The 24,548-nt window shown below is 39.1% G+C and overlaps 1 protein-coding gene across 1 annotated transcript in view; it reads left to right on the forward strand.

Moving 5' to 3' along the window:
• Positions 1-24,548, forward strand: part of TAFA2 (TAFA chemokine like family member 2) — a 559,230-nt gene that overhangs the window by 491,959 nt on the left and 42,723 nt on the right. Inside the window, exons 3-4 of the mRNA XM_061416631.1 lie at positions 22,534-22,686; positions 23,754-23,878. Of these exons, the coding sequence (XP_061272615.1) occupies positions 22,534-22,686; positions 23,754-23,878 (278 nt within the window). The remainder of the gene's footprint in view (positions 1-22,533; positions 22,687-23,753; positions 23,879-24,548) is intronic.

The following is a 24,548-nucleotide window of genomic DNA, read 5'->3' on the forward strand; positions in this document are numbered from 1 at the left end:
TGCACTAGCACAGGTGTGCCTGTTGGCATTTATCCTCTCTGTATATGTTGCCTGCCTGTCCTTTTGATCTGAGCTCTGCCATATCTTCCATATGCTCTATGCCTTGGAATCACCTATATTATGTTCAGGGAGATTTGACATTGTTTTCATGGGCATTTAATGACTTTTCACATTGTAACTGTCCTTTTCTGATCTCCTCAAACACACTTTGAACACAAAAATACACCTCTGGTTCTAAAGTTGTGCCTAAGATCAATATCATTTGGGCTGTATTCTCTTCATTAATAGAGATGTTATCTTATTGAGTATTAATGTTTATAGTAACAAACAAAGGAAAAGCACAGATTTAGTTCAAAGACACTGCAGATGCCACAGTTTTCTTACTGAATCAAAGCTTACTCTGCTCACTCTATGAGAGGCCAATGAATCTGAAGGGTAGGATATTGAGTGAAGGGATAGGACTTTATTTGGATAGCAGGCTGGTGGAGAAAATGGCTGACTAACGTCTCAAAATAACCATCTTGTCAGAGTCTGGACGCCAGGTTCTTTTATGGATCAGAGATGAGGTGGAGATGTGGAAACAAAGTAAAAAGACCATTTAATTTGTGCAAACATCTCCTAGAATGGCAAGCCTCAGGAGAAGGCAATGGCACCCCACTCCAGTACTCTTGCCTGGAAAATCCCATGGACCGAGGAGCCTGGTAGGCTGCCGTCCATGGGGTCGTGAAGAGTTGGACACGACTGAGCGACTTCACTTTCACTTTTTACTTCCATGCATTCGAGGAGGAAATGGCAACCTACTCCAGTATTCTTGCCTGGAGAATCCCAGGGACAGGGGAGCCTGGTGGGCTGTGGTCTAACATGACTTTATGACTGAGCCCCTTGAGAATTTGGAGTGAAGTAACTTCAGTGAGGTTAGCTTTCTAATCCGGGTGTTTCTGACCCTAGAGAATGACCTCTCAGCTATCCTATTCCTCAGGAAGGCTTCTTGAGAATATTATTTTGCACAGTTAAGAAGTTACCTACCACCAACCACATCTTCCCCCTCACTCCCCACTCATCCTTCATCAATGACACTACCTCCTGCTTCACCAAAGGTGTTAAGCAAATCATCATTTATGTCAATAGCAAACATTTACAGAATATGTACTGTGGCCAGATACTGTTGTTGCAAATGCTCTCTATTTATTAGCTATTAAGTCCCTAAAAATGTGCTGTGAGGCAGATACTATGTTTTTTCTTCATTTTACAAATGAGGAAACAGAAACATGGAGACATTCAGTAACCTGTCAAAGGTTATGCAGCAAGCAAAGGGCAGAACTGGAATTTGAATCTGAGTAAGGCAATGGCAACCCACTCCAGCATTCATTCCTGGAGAATCCCATGGACAGAGGAGTCTGGTGGGCTACAGTCCATGGGGTCGCAAAGAGTCAGACATGACTGAGTGACTAACACACAGTCTGGCTCTGGAGTCAGCAGTAAAGAATCTGCCTACAATGCAGGAGACACAGAAGCCTCAGGTTCAATCCCTGGGTCAGAAAGATCCTCTGAAGGAGGAAATGGCAACCCACTCCAGTATTCTTGCCTGGGAAATCTCATGGACAGTGGCAGGCTACAGTCCAAAGGGTTGCAAAGAGTCGAACATGACTGACCACATGTATGCATGCACACACACACACACACAGAGTCTGCCTCTAGATTTGTGTTCTCAGCTATGGTTGACCCATGAACAATGTGGCAGTAGGGGGCATCCACACTCGGAGCAGTCAACAGTTCCCATAAAACTTACAGTCCACCCTGCCTATACATGGTTCCAGTACCTTCAGGATTCCACTTGTGCAAATTCAATCCAGCATGGATGGTTCGGTACTATACTGTTTGCTATTGAAAAAAAATTTGTGTGTAAATTAACCATCACAGTTCAAACCCATGTTGTTCAAGTGTCAGCTATGCTATGTGCAATTATTTATATATTGGGAAAGATTGAAGGCAGGAGGAGAAGGAGATGATAGAAGATGAGATGGTTGGATGGCCTTACCGGCCATCCAACCAGATATGATTGACATGAGTTTGAGCAAGCTCCAGAAGTTGGTGATGGACAGGGAAGCCTGGCGTGCTGCAGTCCATGGGGTTGAAAAGAGTCAGACATAACTGAGCAACTGAACTGACTGACTTAGAGAAGAGAGTAACTTGCTGATGACTAGATCCATAAATTAGTTTCCTTTTATTCCTTGTTGGAGTATAATTGCTATACAATGTGTTAGTTTTTGCTGTAAAACAAAGTAAGTCAGCTATATGTAAACATATATCCCATCCCTCCTGAGCCTCCCTTCCACCTACTCCCATCCCATCCTTCTAGGTCATCATGGAGCACCAAGCTGCCCTGTGTAGCAGCTTCCCACTGGCTATCTGTTTTAGACATAGTAGTGTGTGTGTATATATATATATATCAATGCTACTGTTTCGGTTAAAACCACCGCCATCTGTCCTAGCTCTTATCCTGACGACTGTTCTCAGAAGGATAATAGGAGCCCTGTATTTGTAATAATATTGTTGATAATAATAGCCAATAACCACTGAACACTGTCTATGTGGTGGACACAGTGCTAAGAGCTTTACCTACTTTCTTTTATTGAATATTCCTAACAAGATTGTGAAGTAGCTTTATTATTCCTGTTTGGCAGATGAGGAAACTGCAGCTTGACTGTAAGAACTTTGCTCAAAGTCACACAGCAAGACTCAGCTGTGGCAAAGCCGGCATCTGTCTGATTTCCTCTTGAAATCACCAGATGCTCTGCTACCCCCTAGCAAAAGACCGCCTGAGCCTCTGACTCATTAATTAGTTTTGCTGGATGGTGTCCATTTTACACTACCCAGGAGGGCCTTACTGTACATGCTCACATCACTTTTAGGAGAAAAAGTCAAATTATGCAAAGAACAAACTGACACCAGGGACCTTTTCCACTAAATAACATTCCTGGGATGTCACCCGGTTAGTATTCACTCACTGCTACATTTCACACTGAGTCTTGTGTTTTTTCGCATCTGTGTAAAGCTACACTTCAGCACATCGGAGGGCTGGAAGCCAACAATCATGGCCAGGATTAATACTGAAAGTAAAATGATACTTAGGAGATAAATGTTTAAAGAAGCAGGACAAGTGTTTTAGAAAGGTTTATATTCTAAGTATTTTAATATATGGTTTTGGATGGTACATGTTCTGTGGTTCAATATACACATATTTATATTTGGCAAAGTAAACCAAATCAATATAAACCTTTCTATATTTTTATTGAAAAGGTCAATGAAATTATAGAAATTTAAAACCAGAGGAACCTCAGAGACCATCTATTCCAGATCAGGAAGCTAAGTGAGGTCAGTGTTGCTAGTTTGGCTTGGCAAGCTTTCAAGCATCTTGCAAAATTCAGATTAAACATCTTCTTTACAAATTATTTCCTATCTCCCTTCTCATGCCTGTCCCTTCCTGGGTAGAATTCATGGATTTAGATTATCTTAGTACAATCTGTGGCTATGAGTGTCATGGCCCTTTAATCACTTTATTTTACTTTTTGTGCACATGGCTCTCTTCCTCTACTGCCTTCTGAACTCATTGAGAGTTGTTTTCCCTTTGGTTTTATATTCTCAGGAGACAGCACCGTGCCTGAGATATAATCAGTGTTATGTATGTCTTCCATGTGTGAATGCAGGGTTAGTTGGTAGTGGAGTGCAAAGGAGGAAATAGATTTTTCCAACTCATCCAGCAATGATCCTTCTACTACACTTTGCTATTTCTCTCTTCTAATTTGAATTTCCAATCAAATGTAAATTCTGAACACATTTTTAAAGAAGACATTATCTAAGAAGCTATCAACAACCATAAAATTTGGTTTTTATGACAGTGTAAAGTTCTTACCCAGTGACTAGGTAGTACGGAATATAATTTCTCAAAGAGCTACTGGCATCTGAAAACTAAAAAAAGCCTTGTCTAGTCTGCTTTAATAATTTGACTTAGGATTTATATCTTTTTGATCTAGAGTGACACTCAGAACCCAGAAGTTCCATATTGAAATTGCTGAAGTAGTGAGGAAAGAAAACCTAAATTTGCTTTTCATGTCAATCACTGGGAATAAAGAAAACCTTCCATGTATGAGAAAAGATTTTGTTGGAAGCCAGAGATTTTGTTCATTCTTGAATAATGTTGATTACTTCTGTTTATAGATATCTTGCTGGCCCCACAAAATGCCTCCAATGTAGAAAACCTCTTAGTACACTGAAGGGTATGGAATTATGAATCTGCAAAATTAGATCCAGGAAATAGAAGTTCAACCTTCTCTCAGGGGATAATCATTTCTTAAAATTAAATGACTTTAATGCCTCTATCTAGATTTGTATGTAGCTTACAGTAAATTTTCAGAGTGGAAAAGAAACAGAGATCCTTCTAATTGTGTGGTTGACGAAACTGCAGTCTAAATAAGTAAAATGATTTTTCAAAGAGCTTTCCTGACCAATTTGAGACCAAAGTTAAGGTCTCCTGTGTCAAAGTACATCATCACATGACTTCTCTGATGAACAGACTTTTGGTGATTATGTTGGAACTTTCTTCTATTATGTACAAATGCTACTGGTTGAAATGCTTTTAGCTGACATATTATTTTCCTTATATATGATATTAAATAGTTTCCTATTTTATATGGCCAACTTTCTTATTTTGTGGATGATAAATTGTGATTTAGAGAGATTAGGTGATTTACTCACAATTAGTTGTGATAGTGAAGTGAAGTGAAGTGAAGTGAAAGTCACTCAGTCATGTCCAACTCTTTGTGACCCCATGGAATTCTCCAGGTCAGAATACTGGAGTGGGTAGCCTTTTCCTTCTCCAGCCGATCTTCCCAACCCAGGGATCGAACCCAGGTCTCTGGCATTGCAGGTGGTTTCTTTACCAGCTGAGCCACAAGTGAAGCCCAGTACTGTGATAGTACTGGAAATGGAATTTAGGGCTTCCAACTGCCTAATCCAGGGCTCACTGAATGTGTCTTTCCTCTTGAAACTCTACTTGGTTCTCCGATAGAACAAATTAAACACATATTCATGTATCCATTTCAATATAGCAAGGTCAAATGTTTTTACAATTCTAGTAAGTTCATCTAAGACTGGACTTGAAAAAAATGATTAAAACTTACTGTTTTTTTCCCTCTCCTGAGAACTCTTATAGTAAAGCATTTATTTATTCATGTATTCATCAAGGATATTGATTTCTCTATTATGGATCTCAAACTGTGCCTCAAGCTAGGGATTCAGAGATGAATAATCATGAGTTTGGGCCTCACAATTTAGTAGAGGGAAAGAGAGATATAAAATGTAAATATAGAAAACTGTGACAAGTGTGGCAAAATAAGAAAATGTTAACCAGAGGACAGAGCAGTACAGTCTACCTGAGAGGTTGATTAACAGCTTCATAGTTTTCTGAACTTTAAAGATGGGATAGGTGTTTCCTTAGAGTAAAAAGTGAGCCAGTATTCAAGAAAGAGTGAAGGTGCTGAGCAAAGATATAATAAGATTATAAAAATAGTTTATATAACTTCTGTGTAGGTTGTGTCAAGAGTACCCAGGAAAGTGAGGCTGGAGAAATCAGAATTGGTCTGATGGGAGGATGCTCATGCTATGCCCAAGAGTTTTGAATTTATCCTATGAAAAATAAAGAGCCAAGAATACTTTTAAACCATAGCCTTAATTTTATTATCTATTTATAATTTTTTTAGAAAGACCTACCAAGGTAGATGGTGTGTGTTTTTTTTGTGTAAGGGAATGATCTAGCCAATAGGGATCCTCATGATTATTTAAGGAAAAGTTGCTATGGATAGCTTGGCTAAGACAGTAGAAGTGAAGTTGTAGAGGAGAGAGAGAAAATAAGGAGGTTTAAAAGAGGCAGAAGAGAGGAATTTGGTGAACAGAAATGTGGGGGTTGGTAATGGAAGTGACACTGGACTAATATTAAGAGAGCTGAGTACTAATCTCTGATCTTGAATTAACATGTTTTCTCACCATCAATTTCTGACAGGGAAACCTGGTGTGCTACAGTCCATGGGGTTGCAAAGAGTCAGACATGACTGAGTAACTAAATAACAACAAAGGACTTTATTATTCTAGAAGTCTCTAAAAATCAATGATTCTCTCTTAGATATCTGCATTGTATATGAATAGATTCAAGGGTTTAAATAGGTATCCATAATAATTCTACCTAGCATCTAATAATTATAGCTAAGATCTACTCTTTCTCATATATAAGCATCATTATGAATGTTGACTCAATTGATCTTCATTATAACCCTTTAGATGATAATGTAATTCTCATTACACAGATGAGAAGCTAAGGCTTAGAGAGGTTAGGTAATTTTTTAAAAATCACATCTTTTGTCTTCATGTTTCAGTCCACATGGAGTGCTATGACAAAATACCAAAGACTAGGTAGCCTATAAAAAACAGAAAATTATTTCTCACAGTTCTAGGGGTTAGAAGTCTAACATCAGGATATCAGGTGGTAGTATGAGGGCCTTCCTCTGGGTTTCAGACTCCATGTTGTATCCTCATGTTACAGAAGAGTAAACTAGCTTTTGGGGAGTCTCTTTCATAAAAGCACTAAATCTAATCACCTTCAAAGATCCCAAAGTTCCTTCTTCTTAATACCATCACCTTGGGCATGAGGTTTTCAATATATGAATTTTGAGTGGGAGAGGAGACACAAACATTCAGGCTATAGTACTGCTCTTTTTATTCTCTGTGTAATTTTTCTTATCAAATGTTTGGAGTGCATCCAACTCCTTCCTACATCCATTACTAGGAATATTATTCCATACTAATTAATATGTGCTATTCTAACAGCTGTGCTTAGTCACTCAGTCATGTCCGACTCTTTGTGACTCCATGGACTATAGCCTGCCAGGCTCCTCTGTCCACTGGGATTCTCCAAGAAAGAATACTGGAGTGAGGTGCCATGCCTTCCTTCAGGTGATCTTCCCAACCCAGGGATCGAACCTAGGTCTCCTGCATTGCAGGTGGATACCTCTAAATCTTACTGGTTTAACAAAGCCTAAGTTTATTTCTTGTGCATGTGAATCCAGTTAGTATCAGGGGGTAGATCTTTATACATCATTCAGGGTCGCAGGATGATGGTGACTCTTCAGGATAACCCTTGACACTGACTTCTATCTGAAAGAGGAAGACAGAGAGTGGCTGATAATGGGGGAGGGTTTTTGAAGACCTGATCATGAAGAAGTATAGCTCACTCCTGCCCTTATTCCATGTGTTGCATGCCAGGGAGACTGGAAAATGTAGTCTACTTGTGTTCCCTGTGGGAAAGAAAAGGGAGTCTTGGTGAATAGGTAGATACTTGCTTTTAAAGGTGGGACTTGAACCTCGACCATCTGACTTCAGACTCCTCACCATGCTATATATAATATTCTGACTTGATTGCTCTCATGGAATCAACAGTAATCAAACTATTTTGTGCATAAAGCAGGATGAAGATATAGGTTGACTTTATAGTGAATATTATACTGTGCAGTTAAGATTCATGGCTTCATACAGATAAGAAATACATTCACAATATAAATTTCATAAACTCTCTTCTCAGTTTCTCATTAAGTTCAGTGACTTAATGAAGTTAATTTGTGAGTTTGGATCAATTAAAAATATGTTTCACTTCGACTTTCACTTTCTATTAGGTCTAATATATTGTACCCATTATAATGGAACTTGTCATTTCATAAGCTCACAGCATTTTAGAATTGGAGGGAACCTCTAAATTAACTCTAAAACTAGTCTGATTTCTTCATTTTGCAGATGAGGAAAGAAACTCAAACACTCAACATTTCACTCTTCAGGGACAAAAATCCCATGTTTTTTTCACTGCTCTTGTTACTCACTCTATCATTTTCCTCAAAAAGCACTTGGGCTGCACTGCCCTTCTTCCTACAAGCACTTATAGGAATACTAACAGTCATAAAAGAATAGCATTGACTCTCATAGTATTTAGGAATTGAGGGTGTTATGATTCTTCACATTTTGGGGGTATAATTTGGGATTAAACAGGAAGTTTATTTTTAAGTGTCTGGAAATGGCAACCCACTCCAGTGTTCTTGCCTGGAGAATCCCAGGGACGGGGGAGCCTGGTGGGCTTCCGTCAATGGGGCCGCACAGAGTCGGACACGACTGAAGCGACTTAGAGAACTAATACAATTATGTAAAGTTTAAAAATAAAATAAAATTTAAAAAAAGAAAAAAAAATAATGGACCATGTCCCCCTCATGGTAATTGGTGATAGTCATCTTTTGAAATGTCAGTTTTCAATATGAGATAAATAAAGAAAGTGAGATGGTTGAATTGTGAATTTCCCAGATCCTACTTTGAAGGTAGAAATTTGTCTTTTGCTCTTAGAAGTGGGGGTAGAAAATATTTCTTTTCTTAATTGAAGTATAGTTGATTTACATTGTTGTGTTAGTTTCTGACACACAGAGTAAATCAGATGTGTGTGTTCTTTTTCATATTCTTTTCTATTATGGTTTATTACAAGATATTGAATACAGTTCCCAGTGCCATACAATAGTTCTGATTGCTAATTAGCTTTTGTTAATTTTAACTTTATTTAAAAAGGAGAAATAGCCTAGTCAGTATATTATTTGGGGGTCAAAGAACAGAGACATCATCAGATTATATCAGGAAAAAGGGACTTATTGAAACCTATTCTATAAAATGTTTCAGGAATTGAGGGAAAAGTTCAGGAAGCCCTAAGGAAAGGCAGACACGAGGGTGGATGGTAGAACTACCTACTTCTTTATCTCTTACTTCTGCCCTCATGCTTAGCTCCTGCTCTTACCTGCTTCTTGTGAGTCCCTATCTCTCAACATCATGAATCTTGCAAAAAGCTCTCCACAGGTCAAGGTGTGACTCCTGACACCAAATGGCCTTTGGATGTAAGGGTCCATTTCCAGGGGACAATTCTGTAAGTCTGAGTTCAGATTTTTAGAGAGATGGATTTGATGGGTCCAGTTCCTCTTTTTCAGAGCAGGCCTTACCAGCAGAAGTTGCTGAATAGTTTATAAAGAGACCAATATTCCTTGAGGTTTACCTTCCTCAACATCACTTCTCATTTAAAACATAGTGGAAGGTGTTCATGATTGAGCTGAGGGGCAATAAATCTAAAACTCTTCCAAGAATAAATCTTTTTTTCTGCTTCTTTCTCTTAAAACAGATTGCAGGACATCCCCTGGTTGAGGGTTTGCTTTTGTTAATGGAGACTGTACTGTTATTAGGATTATTATCGTTTAGTGGCAATCTGGTTTTCCCTAATGATTTTATCTTTTCCATATGAAACTGGAACAGTTTTAGAAAACAAGCTCTGTAAAAGTGTCATTGGCATTTGGCTATTTCCTCCCTGATCACCCTGACTTCATAAATTATGTGAACTTTTGAAATTTCATTGAGTTTTTTAAATGACCATTTCTTTCAATTAGATTGCTTGAGCATGAAAGTCTAAACATGTGCCCCATTTTTTTCAGTCTAATGAATTAACGTGAGAAACTAGCTGTCTCAAAAAGTTTTTGTTTCAGCACATTTTTTCCATTCAACGTGATTTACAGCAACCTAAGTCCACTAACTAGCTTGCATTTCAGATACCTTTTGGTGAATGTAGGTGATGCTTTATTTCTGCTTAGAAATTGTAATGCAGACTGTCTGGGGAGCTAGTCAAGATGATAAAACTATTCAAAAGAAGTATATGGAGACAAAATTTCAGAATCAATGAGACAAATCAGAATACAAATAAGAACTGAAATCTAATGGAGAGGAAATCAAGTTGGAAAAATTCACAACTTGATGCTAAGTTTACTCTCTTCTGTGGCTTGTGTCAGATTCTTTTTACAAGCATCTCATGTCAACATAATTAAGTATATATTATGAAATTAGAACTTTTATAGAATATGGATCTTTCTCAGCTCTATTTTTAAAATGTATATATGTTGAATCATTTTGATATTCATTTCATTAATAGTTACAATAAAAAATTTTAATGGTATACAATTTAAAAGCAGTTTCACATACATTATCTCATTTAAATCTTTATAAGGACTCTGGAGCTATTTTAGAGAGGAACAGCAGTTCTGTGAAAGGCAAATAGACTTAAACATTCACTCAAGTATAGTGCAGTACAGGGCAGAGTTGTACTGAAGGATTTCAGTTCCAGTGCCCTCGTCCTTTCAAGGCTACCAAGCATCCCTTGTAGGGACAGTGATACACTTTGTGCTTTCCTTCACATCATCGGAAACTATAGTTTACTGCATGGTGTGCAGAGCTCCATAGAAAAGGCATTACATGACAGAGTTGAAGATCGTGGCTTCTGAAAGCAAACTGCCCTGAATTCTCACGTCTGGTTTTGTCTATTGGCTATTTTATTTTGGGCAAGTTACTTACCGTTTCCTGGCTCAGTTCCTTCATCTGTAAATTGGGGATAATTATAGTTTCCTCTTTAATAGTTGCTGTGATAATAAAATGGAATAATGCATAATATACAGTGAATATTCTATAGATGTAGGCCATGGTAATTATCCCTTGAATTGTTTCCAGAGTGAATGGATTATTCTTACATTTAGAATGTGATATGCATAGCTTTGTGTTCTTATTAACTAAAGGCAAGCAACCACTACTCAAGGTAAATGATTTGCATAAATATTATTCTACTGTGAATCCATTTTTCATATTTATGTATTTCTAGCAGGGCTTCCCTGGTAGCTCAGCTGGTAAAGAGTTTGCCTGCAGTACAGGGTAGCCCAGTTTGATTCCTGGGTCAGGAAGATCCTCGGAGAAGGGATAGACTACCCACTCCAGTATTCTTGGGCTTCCCTGGTGGTTCAGACAGTAAAGAATCTGCATGCAATACGGGAGACCTGGGTTTGATCCCTGGGTTGGGAAGATCCCCTGGAGAGGAGAATGGCTACCCACTCCAGTGTTCTTGCCTGGAGAATTGCATGGACAGAGGAGCCTGGCAGCTACAGTCCATGGGGTCTCAACTGAGAGACTTTCACTTTACTTTCTTTTCAGTTGGTTCATAGGTAATGAATAAAATGTGACTGTATTAACACACACACACACACACATATATAAAGTCCCTATATAAACAATATGTATATATAATTTTATGTGTAAATATAGGTATCTGCATATATATATATATATTTAATTTGTGCACACATACAAACCAAATGCTATTCAGATTTTTTTCTCCTGTGGAGAAGGTGAAATGTAGTTAGAAACAAAGGATTTAGTAAAATGTCTTACAAGATTTCATCCCAGTCACAATGGCTTTGCAATAACATTTAAGAATCTTGAGATACGATTTAAGAGGCTGTCTCTTAAGGCCATGTTTCTAGGGAACCAGTAGGGCCATATCCTATTGTTGAAATGAGATACAAGGGTAGTAAGCTTGTTGTTGTTTAGTCACTAAGTTGTATCCAACTGTTTTTGACTCCATGGACTGCAGTATGCTAGGCTTCCCTGTCCTTCATTATCTCTCGGAGTTTGCTCAAACTCATGTCCATTGAGTTGGTGGTGTCATCCAACCATCTCATCCTCTGTTGCCCCCTTCTCCTCCTGTCCTCAATCTTTTGCAGCATCAGGGTCTTTTCCAATGAGTGGGCTCTTCGCATCAGGTGGCCAAAGTATTGGAGCTTCAACTTCAGCATCAGTCCTTCTAATGAATATTTAGGGTTGATTTCCTTTAGGATTGACTGGTTTGATCTCCTTGCTGTCCAAGGGACTCTTAAGAGTCTTCTCCAGTGCCACAAGTTGAAAGCATCAGTTCTTTGGTGCTCAGCTTTCTTTATAGTTCAACACTCACATCCATACATGACTACTGGAAAAACCGTAGCTTTGACTACGCGGACCTTTGTTGGCAAAGTGATGCCCCTGCTTTTTATTACATTGTCTAGATTGGTCATAGCTTTTCATCCAAGGAGCAAGAGCCTTTTAATTTCATGGCTGTAGTCACCATCTGTAGTGATTTTGGAGCCCACGAAAATCAAATCTTTCACTGCTTCCAGTTTTCCCCATCTATTTGCTGTGAAGTGATGGAACCAGATGCCATGATCTTAGTCTTTTGAATGTTCAGTTTTAGGCCAGTTTTTTCATTCTCCTCTTTCACCCTCATCAAGAGGCTCTTTACTTCCTTTTCATCCTCTGCCATTAGAGTGGTATTATTTGCATGACTGAAGTTGTTGATATTTCTCCCAGAAATCTTGATTTCAGCTTGTGAGTCATCCAGCCCAGAATTTTGCATGATGTATTCTGCATATAAATTAAATATGTAGGGTGACAACATACAACCTTGTTGTAGTCCTTTCCCCCTTTGAACTAGTCTGTTGTTCCATGTCCTAACTGTTGGTTCTTGACCTCAATACAGGTTTCTCAGGAGATAGGTAAGGTGGTCTGTTATTTCTAATCACTTTAGGAATTTTTCACAGTTTGTTATGATCCACACAGTTGAAGGCTTTGGTGTAGTCATTGAAGCACAAGTAGATGTTTTTTTCTGGAATTCCCTTGCTTTCTCTATTATCCAGTGCATGTTGGCAATTTGATCTCTGGTTCCTCTGCCTTTTCTAAATCCTGCTTGTACACCTGGAATTTTTCCATTCAGGTATTGCTCAAGCCTAGCTGGAAGCATTTTGAGCATTACCTTGCTAGCATGTGAAATGAGCACAATTGTGTACTAGATTGAACATTTTTTGGCATTGCCCTTCTTTGGGATTGAAATGAAAACTGACCTTTTCCAGTCCTGTGGCCACTGCTGAGTTTTCCAAATTTGCTGGCATATTGACTACAGTACTTTAACAGCATCATCTTTTAGGATTTGAAATAGCTAATCTGGAATTCCATCACCTCCATTAGCTTTATTCAATAGTAATGCTTCCTAAGGCCCACTTGACTTCACACTCCAGGATGTCTGACTAGGTGAGTGATCACACCATTGTGGTTATCCAGGTAATTATGACCTTTTTTTGAATAGGTCTTCTGTGTTTTCTTTTCACCTCTTCCTAAGCTTGTCTGTTTCTTCTTAGGTCCTTATCATTTCTGTCCCTTATTGTGCTCCTCCTTGCATATGATATTCCCTTGATGATATATGATCTGACAACGTGATTCACTGGAGGAGGGAATGGCAAATCACTCCAGTATTCTTGCCCCATGAATAGTAGGAAAAGACAAAAAGATATGACACTGGAAGATGAGCCCCACCCCCAAACTCCCACCCAGTTTGAAAGGTGTTCAATATGCTGCTGGGGAAGACTGGAGAAATAGCTCCAGAATGAAGAGGCTGGGCCAAAGTGGAAATGACTTTCAGTTGTGGATGTGTCTGGTGGTGAAAACAAAGTCCGATCCTGTAAAGAACAGTATCGCAATGGAACCTTGAATGTTAGGTCCATGAATCAAGGTAAATTGGATGTGGTCAAGAAGGAGATTGGCAAGAGTGAACACTGACATCTTAGGAATCAGTGAACTCAAAGCAATGAGAATGGGCAAATTTAATTCAGATGATCTCTGGTTTTGGAGGCTTTGAACTGCCTTCTTAAGTGTACAATGCAAAGAATTAGAGGAAAACAATAGAATGGGAAAGAAGAGAGATATCTTCAAAAAAACTTGCGATATCAAGGGAACATCTCATGCAAGGGTAAGCATGATAAAGGACAGAAATGATAAGGACCTAACAGAAGCAGAAGAGATTAATAAGAGGTGGCAAGAATAACCGTGGCAGGCAACAATTAGAGTTGGGCAAGACTTGGTATTCCTGTTTTCATAGGAATTAAGCCTATGTGTGTCTAGTGTCATTTCACCAAGGTGTAAGAGGCAACATTTTGTGCTCTGCATTATGTCCAGGGAGGAGAAAGTAGCAGAAAGACGTGAGGGGTTTTTTTTGTTGTTGTTGTTATTGTTGTTCTTGTTGTTTTATCTTTTGTGACTTGGGGATTATGACATCAAGGAAATTAGTTGTTCTTTTTTCATTTAAATCTTCTCCAGGGTGTCTTGCATCATTTTAGTATGATGCTGATTGTCTGTGAAGTCTATTTTGTTAATTTGGAAAGGCCTAATATTTGACTAGATTAGTTTATCATGAGCTCTGCCTGACTCTGTGTAGAGAAGTCTAGTAACTGCTTTAATTTTTTACAGTCATTAAGCTTTTAAAGGAAAACCACAGAAATTAGTTTTACCTTCTTATTACTTGTTTACTAATTATTAAACATGTACCACATACTGAGCAGTTTACATGAAAAATTAGCCTTTGTCTATAAGAATTTGATGTAAGAGTTAAGTTATATAGCAGAAAAATAAGAATTGTATATGGGAACACCTATGCAATGCTTTGCTGTTGTTCAATTGCACAGTTGTGTCCTCCTCTTTGCGACCCCATGGACTGCAGCATACCTGGCCTCCTGTCCCTCACCATCTCCTGATGTTTGCCCAAGTTCATGTCCATTGCATTGGTGATGCCATCTAGCCATCTCATCCTCTGATGCCCTCTGTTTCTTCTGCCCTCAGTCTTTCCCAGCACCAGGGACTTTTCCAATGAGCCAGCTGTTTGCATCAGGTGACCAAAATACTGGAGCTTCAGCATCAGTCCTTCCAATGAATATTCAGGGTTGATTTCTCTTAAGATCTACTTGTTTGACCTCCTCACAGTCCAAGGGACTCTCAGGAGTCTTCTGCAGCACCACAGTTCAAAGGCATCAATACTTTGGTGCTCTGCCTTTTTTACAGTCCAGCTCTCACAACCATACGTGACCACTGGGGAAAACCATAGGCTTGATTGTATGGACTTTTGTTGGCAGAATAATGTCTCTGCTTTTCAACACATTGTCTAAGTTTGTCATAGCTTTCCTGCCGAGAAACAATTGTCTTCTGATTTCATGGCTGCAGTCACCATCTGCAGTGATTTTAGAGCCCAAGAAGAGAAAATCTGTCATTACTTCCAGGTTTTTCCCTTCTATCTGCCATGAAGTATTGGGGCAGACTGCCATGATCTTAGTTTTTTTAATATGTAGTTTTAAACTGGCTCTTTCACTCTCCTCATTCACTCTCATTAAGAGGTTCTTTAGTTCTCTGCTTTCTGCCACTAGAGTGGTATCATCTGTGTATTGCTTCTCTGGTGGCTCAGACGGTAAAGCGTCTGCCTGCAATGCGGGTGACCCAGGTTCGATCCCTGGGTCGGGAAGATCCCTGGAGAAGGAAGTGGCAACCCACTCCAGTATCCTTGCCTGGAGAATCACATGGATGGAGGAGCCTGGTAGGCTACAGTCCACGGGGGTTGCAAAGAGTCGGACATGACTAAGCTACTTCATTTTCACTTTTCATCTGTATATCTGAGGTTGTTGTTTATTTTACCTGTCTTGATTCCAGCTTGTAACTCATCCAGCCTGGCATTTCTCGTGATGTCCTCAGCCTATAGGTTAAATAAAACAGGGTGACAACAGATAGCCCTGCCATACTCCTTTCTCAATCCTGAACCAATCAACTGTTCCATAAAGGCTTCTAACTGTTGCTTCCTGACCTGCATACAGGCTTCTCAGGAGACAGGTGCCATGCTTAGGTGAATTAAATTTTGCTAGAAGATTCACTTGTCTGTTTTGAAGTATCTCATTTTGTTTACCACATTAACTGGCATATATAAAAATATTGAACAGCCAGTATTCTCCCTACCCATGTCTTCAAACTCTTTGAGTGTAGGATTATCCATCCTTCCACCCAACCCTCCACATCTACCTGCATATATTCCTACCATCTATTCCATTTTTAAAAATGTAATTATCCTTTCTTGTTCTCAGTCACTAAGTCACGTCTGATTCTTTGTGACCCGAAGATCTCCAGTCACCAGGCTCCTCTGTCTGCTTCCCAGGCAAGAATACTGGAGTGGGTTGCCATTTCCTTCTCTAATCCCTTTCTAATTCCCCTGAAGAAACTTTACAACTTTAATTTTTAATAAAAAGAACAAAGGTTGATAGAGTTTGTTTGTTTGCTTGTTTTTTACAAAATCCCACTTCTCACAAGGAAACAATCTGTGTGTCTGTGCACTTCATTCATAGGCAGAAAAGCTGTGGGTCTGTGAGGCTCGGTCTTCCAGGTCACCTTTATTATGAATCCCTTAACATTTAGTCCCATCTTCTCTGAAGGGAAACATGCCTCTCTTCTTCTCAGTGCAGCTCCAACCTTATCTTTCTCCTCATACCATATGGGCACCATTTCACCTTTTTTCTCCTCAAAGAAGAAAGAAGCACACTTTCTTCACCAGAGCTCTGACATACAGAATTTAGCCAGCATTCAGTTCAGTTCAGTTCAGCCACTCAGTTATGTCCAACTCTCTGCAACCCCATGAATCGCAGCACACCAGGCCTCCCTGTCCATCACCAACTCCCAGAGTTCACTCAGACTCACGTCCATCAAGTTGGTGATGCCATCCAGCCATCTCATCCTCTGTCGTCCCCTTCTCCTCCTGCCCCCAATCCTTCCCAGCATTATCCAATTGGAAATAATTTATTACAATTCATTTAATTATATAAATGTCTAAACAGCATTTTCTTATATATATTTATTCATTGACTCAATGCCCTAGAATGATCTGGTTTTGAGATTATCATTCTTCACTGACTTGTCCACTCACCAATGCATTTGTGTGTGTGTGTGTGTGTGTGTATGTGTGTGTGTGTATATATATATATATATATATATATATATATATATATATATATATATATATTTCTATCTATCTCCTGTTGAACAACCTAGGAAGCAGTAGAAAGTACTACGGTATTGTCAGGGTAGGCTGTTTTGTGATATTAACAAGCAATCAAATTTTAGAGTCTTGTAACACTTTATGGTTTATGTCTTACTCTTATGTCCATGTGGTTGGTGGGGACCCTGTTTCATGTCTTTTAACTTGGGAACTGAATTTGGTATAGTCTTTATCATCAACCTACCTACCATCTATTCTATTTTTTTTTTTAATTTAATTATCCCTTTCTTGTGCTCAGTCACTAAGTAATTTCTGTATAATTTGTTGCTCTGGCTGGTGGGGAAAAATCTGGTGAATGAATACTATTAATATGTCCTCACAGACTGATATCCTTTGCTTTTGCTCATAAGTCTAGTTTTCATTTCATTGGCCAAAGCAAGTTCCATCACCACATCTAAATATAATTAACGGGGTGGAGAAGTACAGTTTTTCTTGTCAGGCAAAGTAGAAAAGAATTTTGACATTGGGAAGGGGAAACCAGATGCAGATTTTTCACCAACTTTCTTTTCCAACTTATGATAAAATCTCCATATGACAAAGATGATAGAATGGCCCTGGTGGGTAATGCTGAAATGGTGTTTCTTGTCTCAGGGTAGGGACCCATGGAACTTCACTGTGTGCACCTGTCTTCTGTGGTTCTGTGAGAGAGAACTGAACCAACATCTGGCTCTCCCTGAAGCTGTCTCAGATCAGTGCTCTGCCTAATAGCATCACTATCTTAAGAAACCCTAATAATCTCTTGTCTCTGGCTTCCATTCAAAGACCTGCAGGACACATCCCATCATCCCTATTGGAGGTCCAAGCATCCCAGGTAGTCTGTCATGACACAGATGTTTATTTCCGTTTTGTGCTATAATCCCACCCCTCCGTTCATTCCACTATGTCTTCTACAGTTTACCGTGTGCATCAGCCAGCTCCCTGCCAGGCATTCCCACCACTCCTTCCCAGTACATTTATTCTTCCTCTTTGAAATACATATTTCATGTTCTTTTTTTTTTCTCAAACATCTCTCATATTTCATAGCAAATGAGATGACATCAGATATGAAACTGCATTATCTTCTAACCACCTAAACGGCTCACACCTACCTGACTAAATTCACGCATCCCACCTTCACTCTTGTTAAAATGGATTAAATGTCCCCACATGAATCTAACGCCAACCCCACCACATGCCCTGCATCTTAATTCTTTTTTTTCCCCTTTCAAGAACAGTTTTTTAAAATTACCCTCTTTCTCTTCTATATTGTCATTTTCTTTTTCTACTAGATTATTCCAGCAAGCAAGCATGCTTTTATGGCATCCATTAAAAAAAATTTCCCTGACCCTTAGACTCATTCCAACTACTGCTTCATTTTCTTTTTCCCTTTACAGAAAAACTCCTTGAAAGAAATTTTTATAATTGTCTACAGTTTTGCATCTCATTCTTTAATAAACTTACTTTAATCATGCTTTTATCTCCATCATGCCATTAAAATGATTTTCATCTGGATCAAGTGCTAATAATAGCTAACACAGAGTGCCTGCTATGAGGCGGGGAATGCTCTAAATACTTTGTACATATTAACTCATTTAGTCCTCTAACCAGTCATATGAAGATAGTGCTATTAATATTCATCCTTTGGATATGAAAAATGCTAATCAGAGATAGTTGCTGACTTGGGCAAGGTCACACTACTATTTAGAAGAGCTTAGATGTGAACCCTGGAGAAGGAAATGGCAAACCACTCCAGTGTTATTGCCTGGAGAATCCCAGGAACAGGGGAGCTTGGTTGACTACCGTCTATGGGGTCACACAGAGTTGGACACACTGAAGCGACTTAGCAGCAGCAGCAGCAGATGTGAACCCAACTACTTCTTGCCTAGAGAATACCATGGACAAAGGAGCCTGGTGGGCTGTAGTCTATAGGGTCTCAAAGAGTTGGACACAACTGAAGCGACTTTGCACACGTGCACTCTGGTTTTGGAGGCTCTGTTTGAACTGCTGCACCATAATACTGCTTTAGTAGACAATTATTTTGCTTTATTTATTAAAGCTTTCAGCAGCATTTGAATAACTGACCAATCTATGTTTCTTGAAACCGTTTATTCTTTAGTTTTCCATGCCTTGTCTCATGTTCTTTTCCTCTTACTTCATGTTCTGCTCCCCAATTCTAGAATTAGGTTCTAGACTATTATTTCTCTGCTTCTCTATCAGTAGTCTTTTCATGGTAATTAGTCAGTGTATGACTTTAAATATCACCTATTAACCTAACTCACTTAAGTGTTTATCTGCAGTCCAGATCTCTTTCCTGAACCCCACTGTGTAAATGATGCTGCCTGATTTACACCTCTCCTCCAGTGTCTTATAAGACTCTCAGACTTAACAAAGACAAAACAGAAGCAAGCAATTCTGACCCAACCCAACTGTTAACAAACACCTCTTTCCCAGGCCTCTTCTATCTTCCAGAACCACCAGCGTTTAATTCCTTAGGACAAGCTTAAAAATAATCTTTAACTCCTCTTTCCCTCACAGCTCACATTCAGTCCATTCAAACCAACTCTACCCTGAAATACCTCCTCATCTGGCACTTCATTCCAACTCTTAGTCTAGTCTGTGTCCCATCCTTCATCTCCTGAACTCCTGTAGCCCCTTCATGATTGGTATCCCTGCTTCCACTCTTGCTTTCTTCAGTCTTTTCTCTAAAGAGTGGCCTGAGTAAACTCCTAAAGCATTAATGAGATGATGTGCCTGACTCTTTGTGACCCTGTGGACTGTAGCCTTGCCAGGCTCTTCTGTCCATGGAATTTTCCAGACAAAATTACTGGAGTGGGTTGCCATTCCCTTCTCCAGGGGATCTTCCTAACCCAGGGATCGAACTCAGGTCTCATGTATTGCAAGCAGATTCTTTACTATCTGAGTTACGGGAGAAGTCCTAATGAGATAACATATCCACTCAAAGGCTTTGTCTTGTAATGAGAAAAAAATTCAATCTCTTTACTGTGGCACACCTGCCCCTAAGCCATTTCCCTCTGTTTCTGACACATTGTCCTCAGCCTCTCAGTTGTTCCACCATGGTGCAGCCACACTGGTCATCTTGCTGCCATTTCCCCATTTCAGAACCATGTCATTTGCTGCTCCATCCCTTTGGAAACTTATTCCTTTCTTAGCTCTTCATCATGGAGGCTTCCTTTCTCATCACTCAGGTCATCACTCAGATTACTTCCTCAGAGAGGTCCTCCCTGAGACTCTTATACAATTCTGCCTTCTCTCCCTGTTTGGTTACTCTCTATCACATTACCCTATTGCATCTCTTTTAAGGAGCTAGAAAATCTACTGTTTTCTTACTTAATTATTAGTCCCTAAGGATTATTTGCTTTCTCCACAGGCATATGAGCTCTTCGAGGGCAGGTCTCTATTCATCTTATGCATTGTTGCATCCCCATTACTTAGAACTATCCCTGATATGTGGTAGTAACTCAATTAGAGTCTGTCATACAGAGTGAAGTAAGTCAGAAAGAAAAATAAATATTGTTTATTAACATATATATGTGGAATCTATAAAAATGGTACAGATGAACCTATTTGCATAGCAGGAATAGAGATACAGATATAGAGAACAGACGTGTGTACACAGAAGGAGAAGGAAAAGGTGGGATGAACTGGGAGATTAGGACTGACTTACACTACCATGGAAGGACTGATCATTGGAAGGACTGATGTTGAAGCTGAAACTCCAATACTTTGGCCACCTGATGCGAAGAGCTGACTCATTTGAAAAGACCCTGATGCTGGGAAAGATTGAGGGCAGGAGGAGAGGGGATGACAGAGGATGAGATGGTTGGATGGCATCACTGACTCAATGGACATGAGTTTGGGTAGACTCTGGGAGTTGGTGATGGACAGGGAGGCTGGGCGTGCTGCAGTTCATGGGGTGGCAAAGAGTCAGACACAACTGAGCGACTGAACTGACTGACACTACCATGTGTAAAATAGATAGCTAGTGGGAACCTGCTGTATAGTACAGGGAGCTCAGCTCAGTGCTCTGTGGTGACCTAGAGGGTGGGACAGTGGGTTAGGAGGGAGGTCTATGAGGAAGGAGATATACATATACATATAGCTGATCTGCGTTGCTGTACAGCAGAAATTAACAACATTGCAAAGCAATTATACTCCAGTAAGAAAAGGGAATAAGTGAGGTTCAGTGTAGAAAGCAGTACTTTGACCTGCATATTACATAAAGCATTCAATAAATTGAGAGAAAGTGAATCATTATTAGCTAAGAAAATATTGTTGTCTAGAGCACAAGGAACAGAAATTTGGCTTTCAAGTTTTTACCTTTTATAGAGATAGCCTTCTGCTTGAAGCACATACAGAGAAATCCCTGTTTGTATCTACCATGGCAGAAAAACCTTCATGACATTGGAAATGGTACTTGCTTCTTGCAATTCTTTTGAGGATTATGTGTCAAAGCTATACCTGAGTCTCTTGGTCTCACATAGGGAAGGAGGTGGACAGTGAATGTGATCTGTTCTCACAAGAAAAATCTAAACAGTCTAGCCTGAGTCCCTGCTCAGTGGTTCTCCATCTCTAAGGGGAAAATTAATATAAATGCATGATGTCCTAACCTCATTTACAAAATGGGTCTTAATATGTTTATAACATTAAATAACTTCAGATGTCCTACTTTTCTATTTAAATCTCTGTTTTTATAGCAATCACATGGTTTAAAATTTCTGAAAACATAACATTTCAACAAACGTTTGATTTTAAGCTGTTTTTTATTTTTAGCAGATGGAACTTTTGGTTTATCGTTTCACAGTAGGGTTACTACTTTGAAGAAGATATGCTGGGGAAAAAGAAACAATGAAGGCAAACTTGAACCCTATCCTAATGTGATGAGTGGGGTCCAAAAATGTCAATCACCTCAGCAGCTGGGTAGCCTTACTATGAGGCTGAGAAAACGGCCAGTGGAGCCTCACAGCGTGTTGGACTGGGTTTTGCCAGGGCAGATATAAGTCTGTCCACATTCTGGCTGTGGTTGTTGCCATTTGGTGGCAGTTGTTCCCTCAGGCAAAATCCGCAGGAATGATCTGTGGGTCCTGAGACTGGATGGGACTTTCAGGAAAATGGCAGCAATTTTAAAAAATCACCCAGTTAGTTCATTTTCAAGAAAACTGAGCAGAAGAATGCTGAGGAGGTGGGTTCCCACCCTCAGACTTCCTAAGTTCTGAAAAGAAATTCCCTTCCTGACTCTTAGCCTCAACCCGAGAGAGAATAACCTAAAGACTATCACCTTTATCAGCCCACCCACTTTGAGAATAAGGCTTGTCTCAGCCCCAGTAGAGGGCACTTTGTCTATGGAGTGACCCTACTTTGATCAACATATTGAACAAAAAGGTGTTAAAAAAAAAAAGCCACATGCAAATAAATATGTTTTTGATGGCACCACATATTGCCTCTATATTTCAGACTGTTTGTTCTAACAGCTCATTCTAATCTAGCCACTAACTGTTCCTGCTTCACCAGGCATTTACTGATAGAAATGGTCCTACCACATTTAGCAAAGAAATCAAATCTGCCTTATGGAGTCAGCATCATTGTATTTCTAGTTTCATGCATGGTGGACCCTTTATAGAGCTATATTTAATGCACTTCTAATTAAAAAGGGAGGGAAGTATCCAAAGCTTTCTCAGTGTTGTCTCATCTTTTGTTTGTTTTGTGTGCAGCTCACCATGTTAAAACAGGCACTTGCGAAGTGGTGGCACTCCACAGATGCTGTAATAAGAACAAGATAGAAGAACGGTCACAAACAGTCAAGTGCTCCTGCTTCCCTGGGCAGGTGGCGGGCACCACGCGAGCTGCTCCATCTTGTGTGGATGGTGAGGCTTTCCATTGCTCTTGTGATAGTGTAACTGGGGACTGCATAGAACTGGAATCTCACAGTGATTCTCAGTTCTGGGGTTCATCTGGGGGGCCACACCATCAATCATATGGTTGGCATGAGATCATTTGAACAGCATTCTGAAATTTAAAATCCACTGAAAGAAGGTCTAAGGACTTGCACAGTCTTATAGCAAAAGGCACTATAATCAGGTTCCAAGAAGTCCATGTACTTCTTACTTTGATACCATGAAATACTGATTTGCTAGTGGAGGGCCAGTGTGTATGTTTGTGTGTGTAAATTAATTGGCAAAGGCAATATAAAAATAGATGATTAAATAGTTTGGGTCCTTAAACCCATGGATGTTTCTTAAGAATGAAAAAATAAATATCATACATATGAATGAATGTTTAGTTGTGGATAGAAGTCACATGAAATATTTTTATAGAGATTCATCAAAATGTTAATTTCTTTCTTGGAGGATTCACCGAATAGGATATAAATATTTATGTGGATCTGTATAATTGATGTGATCATAAATAATATTTTAAGTGCTCATATATTTTCATGATGCATTCTTTGCAATGATCGTTACTGCCCATAGTTTAAAAAAAAAAAAAAGACATCAATTTGAATGCCTTCCTGATTTTAGTCTACTTGGGGGAGATATGACATTGATTCTAAAATATTGATTCTAAACTGGTCATAGACTCAATTTCTTATATGTTTATGTCTATACATAAACATAATACTACATCCACATAATTTGTTTCTAATATGCTAATTTCAATGAAACCTATGTGTTTGTATGAAAAACCCTTCAAAAATGTGCCTATCATTAACAATTCTGTATTATACACTGAACATATAAAATAATATTTACCCTCTTAAAGTTTTAAGTATTCTTATCACAGTAAAATTTTTTAAAATTAAAAATATTTTTAGTCAGAAAATCTATAAAAATTTACTACCTTTGGACCAAAACAACAAAAAAAAGCATACACACCCAGACAATTAACAAGCCCAAATAGAAAATCTTGAATTGCTTTTTTTTTCAATCTATAGCTTCCATAGTGGAACAGAAATGGTGGTGCCATATGCAACCATGTCTTGAGGGAGAGGAATGTAAAGTTCTTCCAGATCGGAAAGGATGGAGCTGTTCCTCTGGGAATAAAGTGAAAACAACTAGGGTAAGTGGACAGTCAGTCTGTGAAAGTTAAAGATCGCTGAATTCATAGAGCATGGAGCATGTGCAGTGACCTCTTTAAGTGGTTGTAGGATTGAGAGGGTACAGTTTTACACGGTACATTTTTCCCTCATTTTCTCCCTATTCATTTTTTCATAGCACATTTTTGTTTCACTCAGAATAACATCTGTAGGTTGCCAACAACTGTCGTGTTACCTAATAATTAAATACTGTTTATTCCTTAATGAGATACTCACAGTAATGTGAACCGCCTCCGACCCCTGCCGGAGGATGCATGTTAAATGCTGGGGAGGTGACCCTAATCCCTCATTCTTCTGATGGATAGTAATCTGAATAAATCCTGAAAAAAAGGAGAATTTATTTATGACTCAATAAACATTTCCTAGTTAATATTCTTTCATTTTTATGAAAGTAATTCTTTTGACCTCCCTAATTTCTGGATCAATAAATAGTTTTCTAATGGTTGCGTTTGTAGTCACTGTAATGAATTACCTAGTGGAGTTTTCAAATCTCAGGGTCAGTATAAAAGGAATGCTCTTCAGATGGTGATGTATTTCACCTTGCAATGACTGATTTCTGGGGAGAAGTGAAAAATACTTTTATTCTTTGATTTTCTAATTACCTCCAATGGATATTGTAGACTGGCAGAATTT

This window comes from Bos javanicus, chromosome 5 (genome assembly GCF_032452875.1).
Source record: "Bos javanicus breed banteng chromosome 5, ARS-OSU_banteng_1.0, whole genome shotgun sequence".
NCBI lineage: Eukaryota > Metazoa > Chordata > Mammalia > Artiodactyla > Bovidae > Bos > Bos javanicus.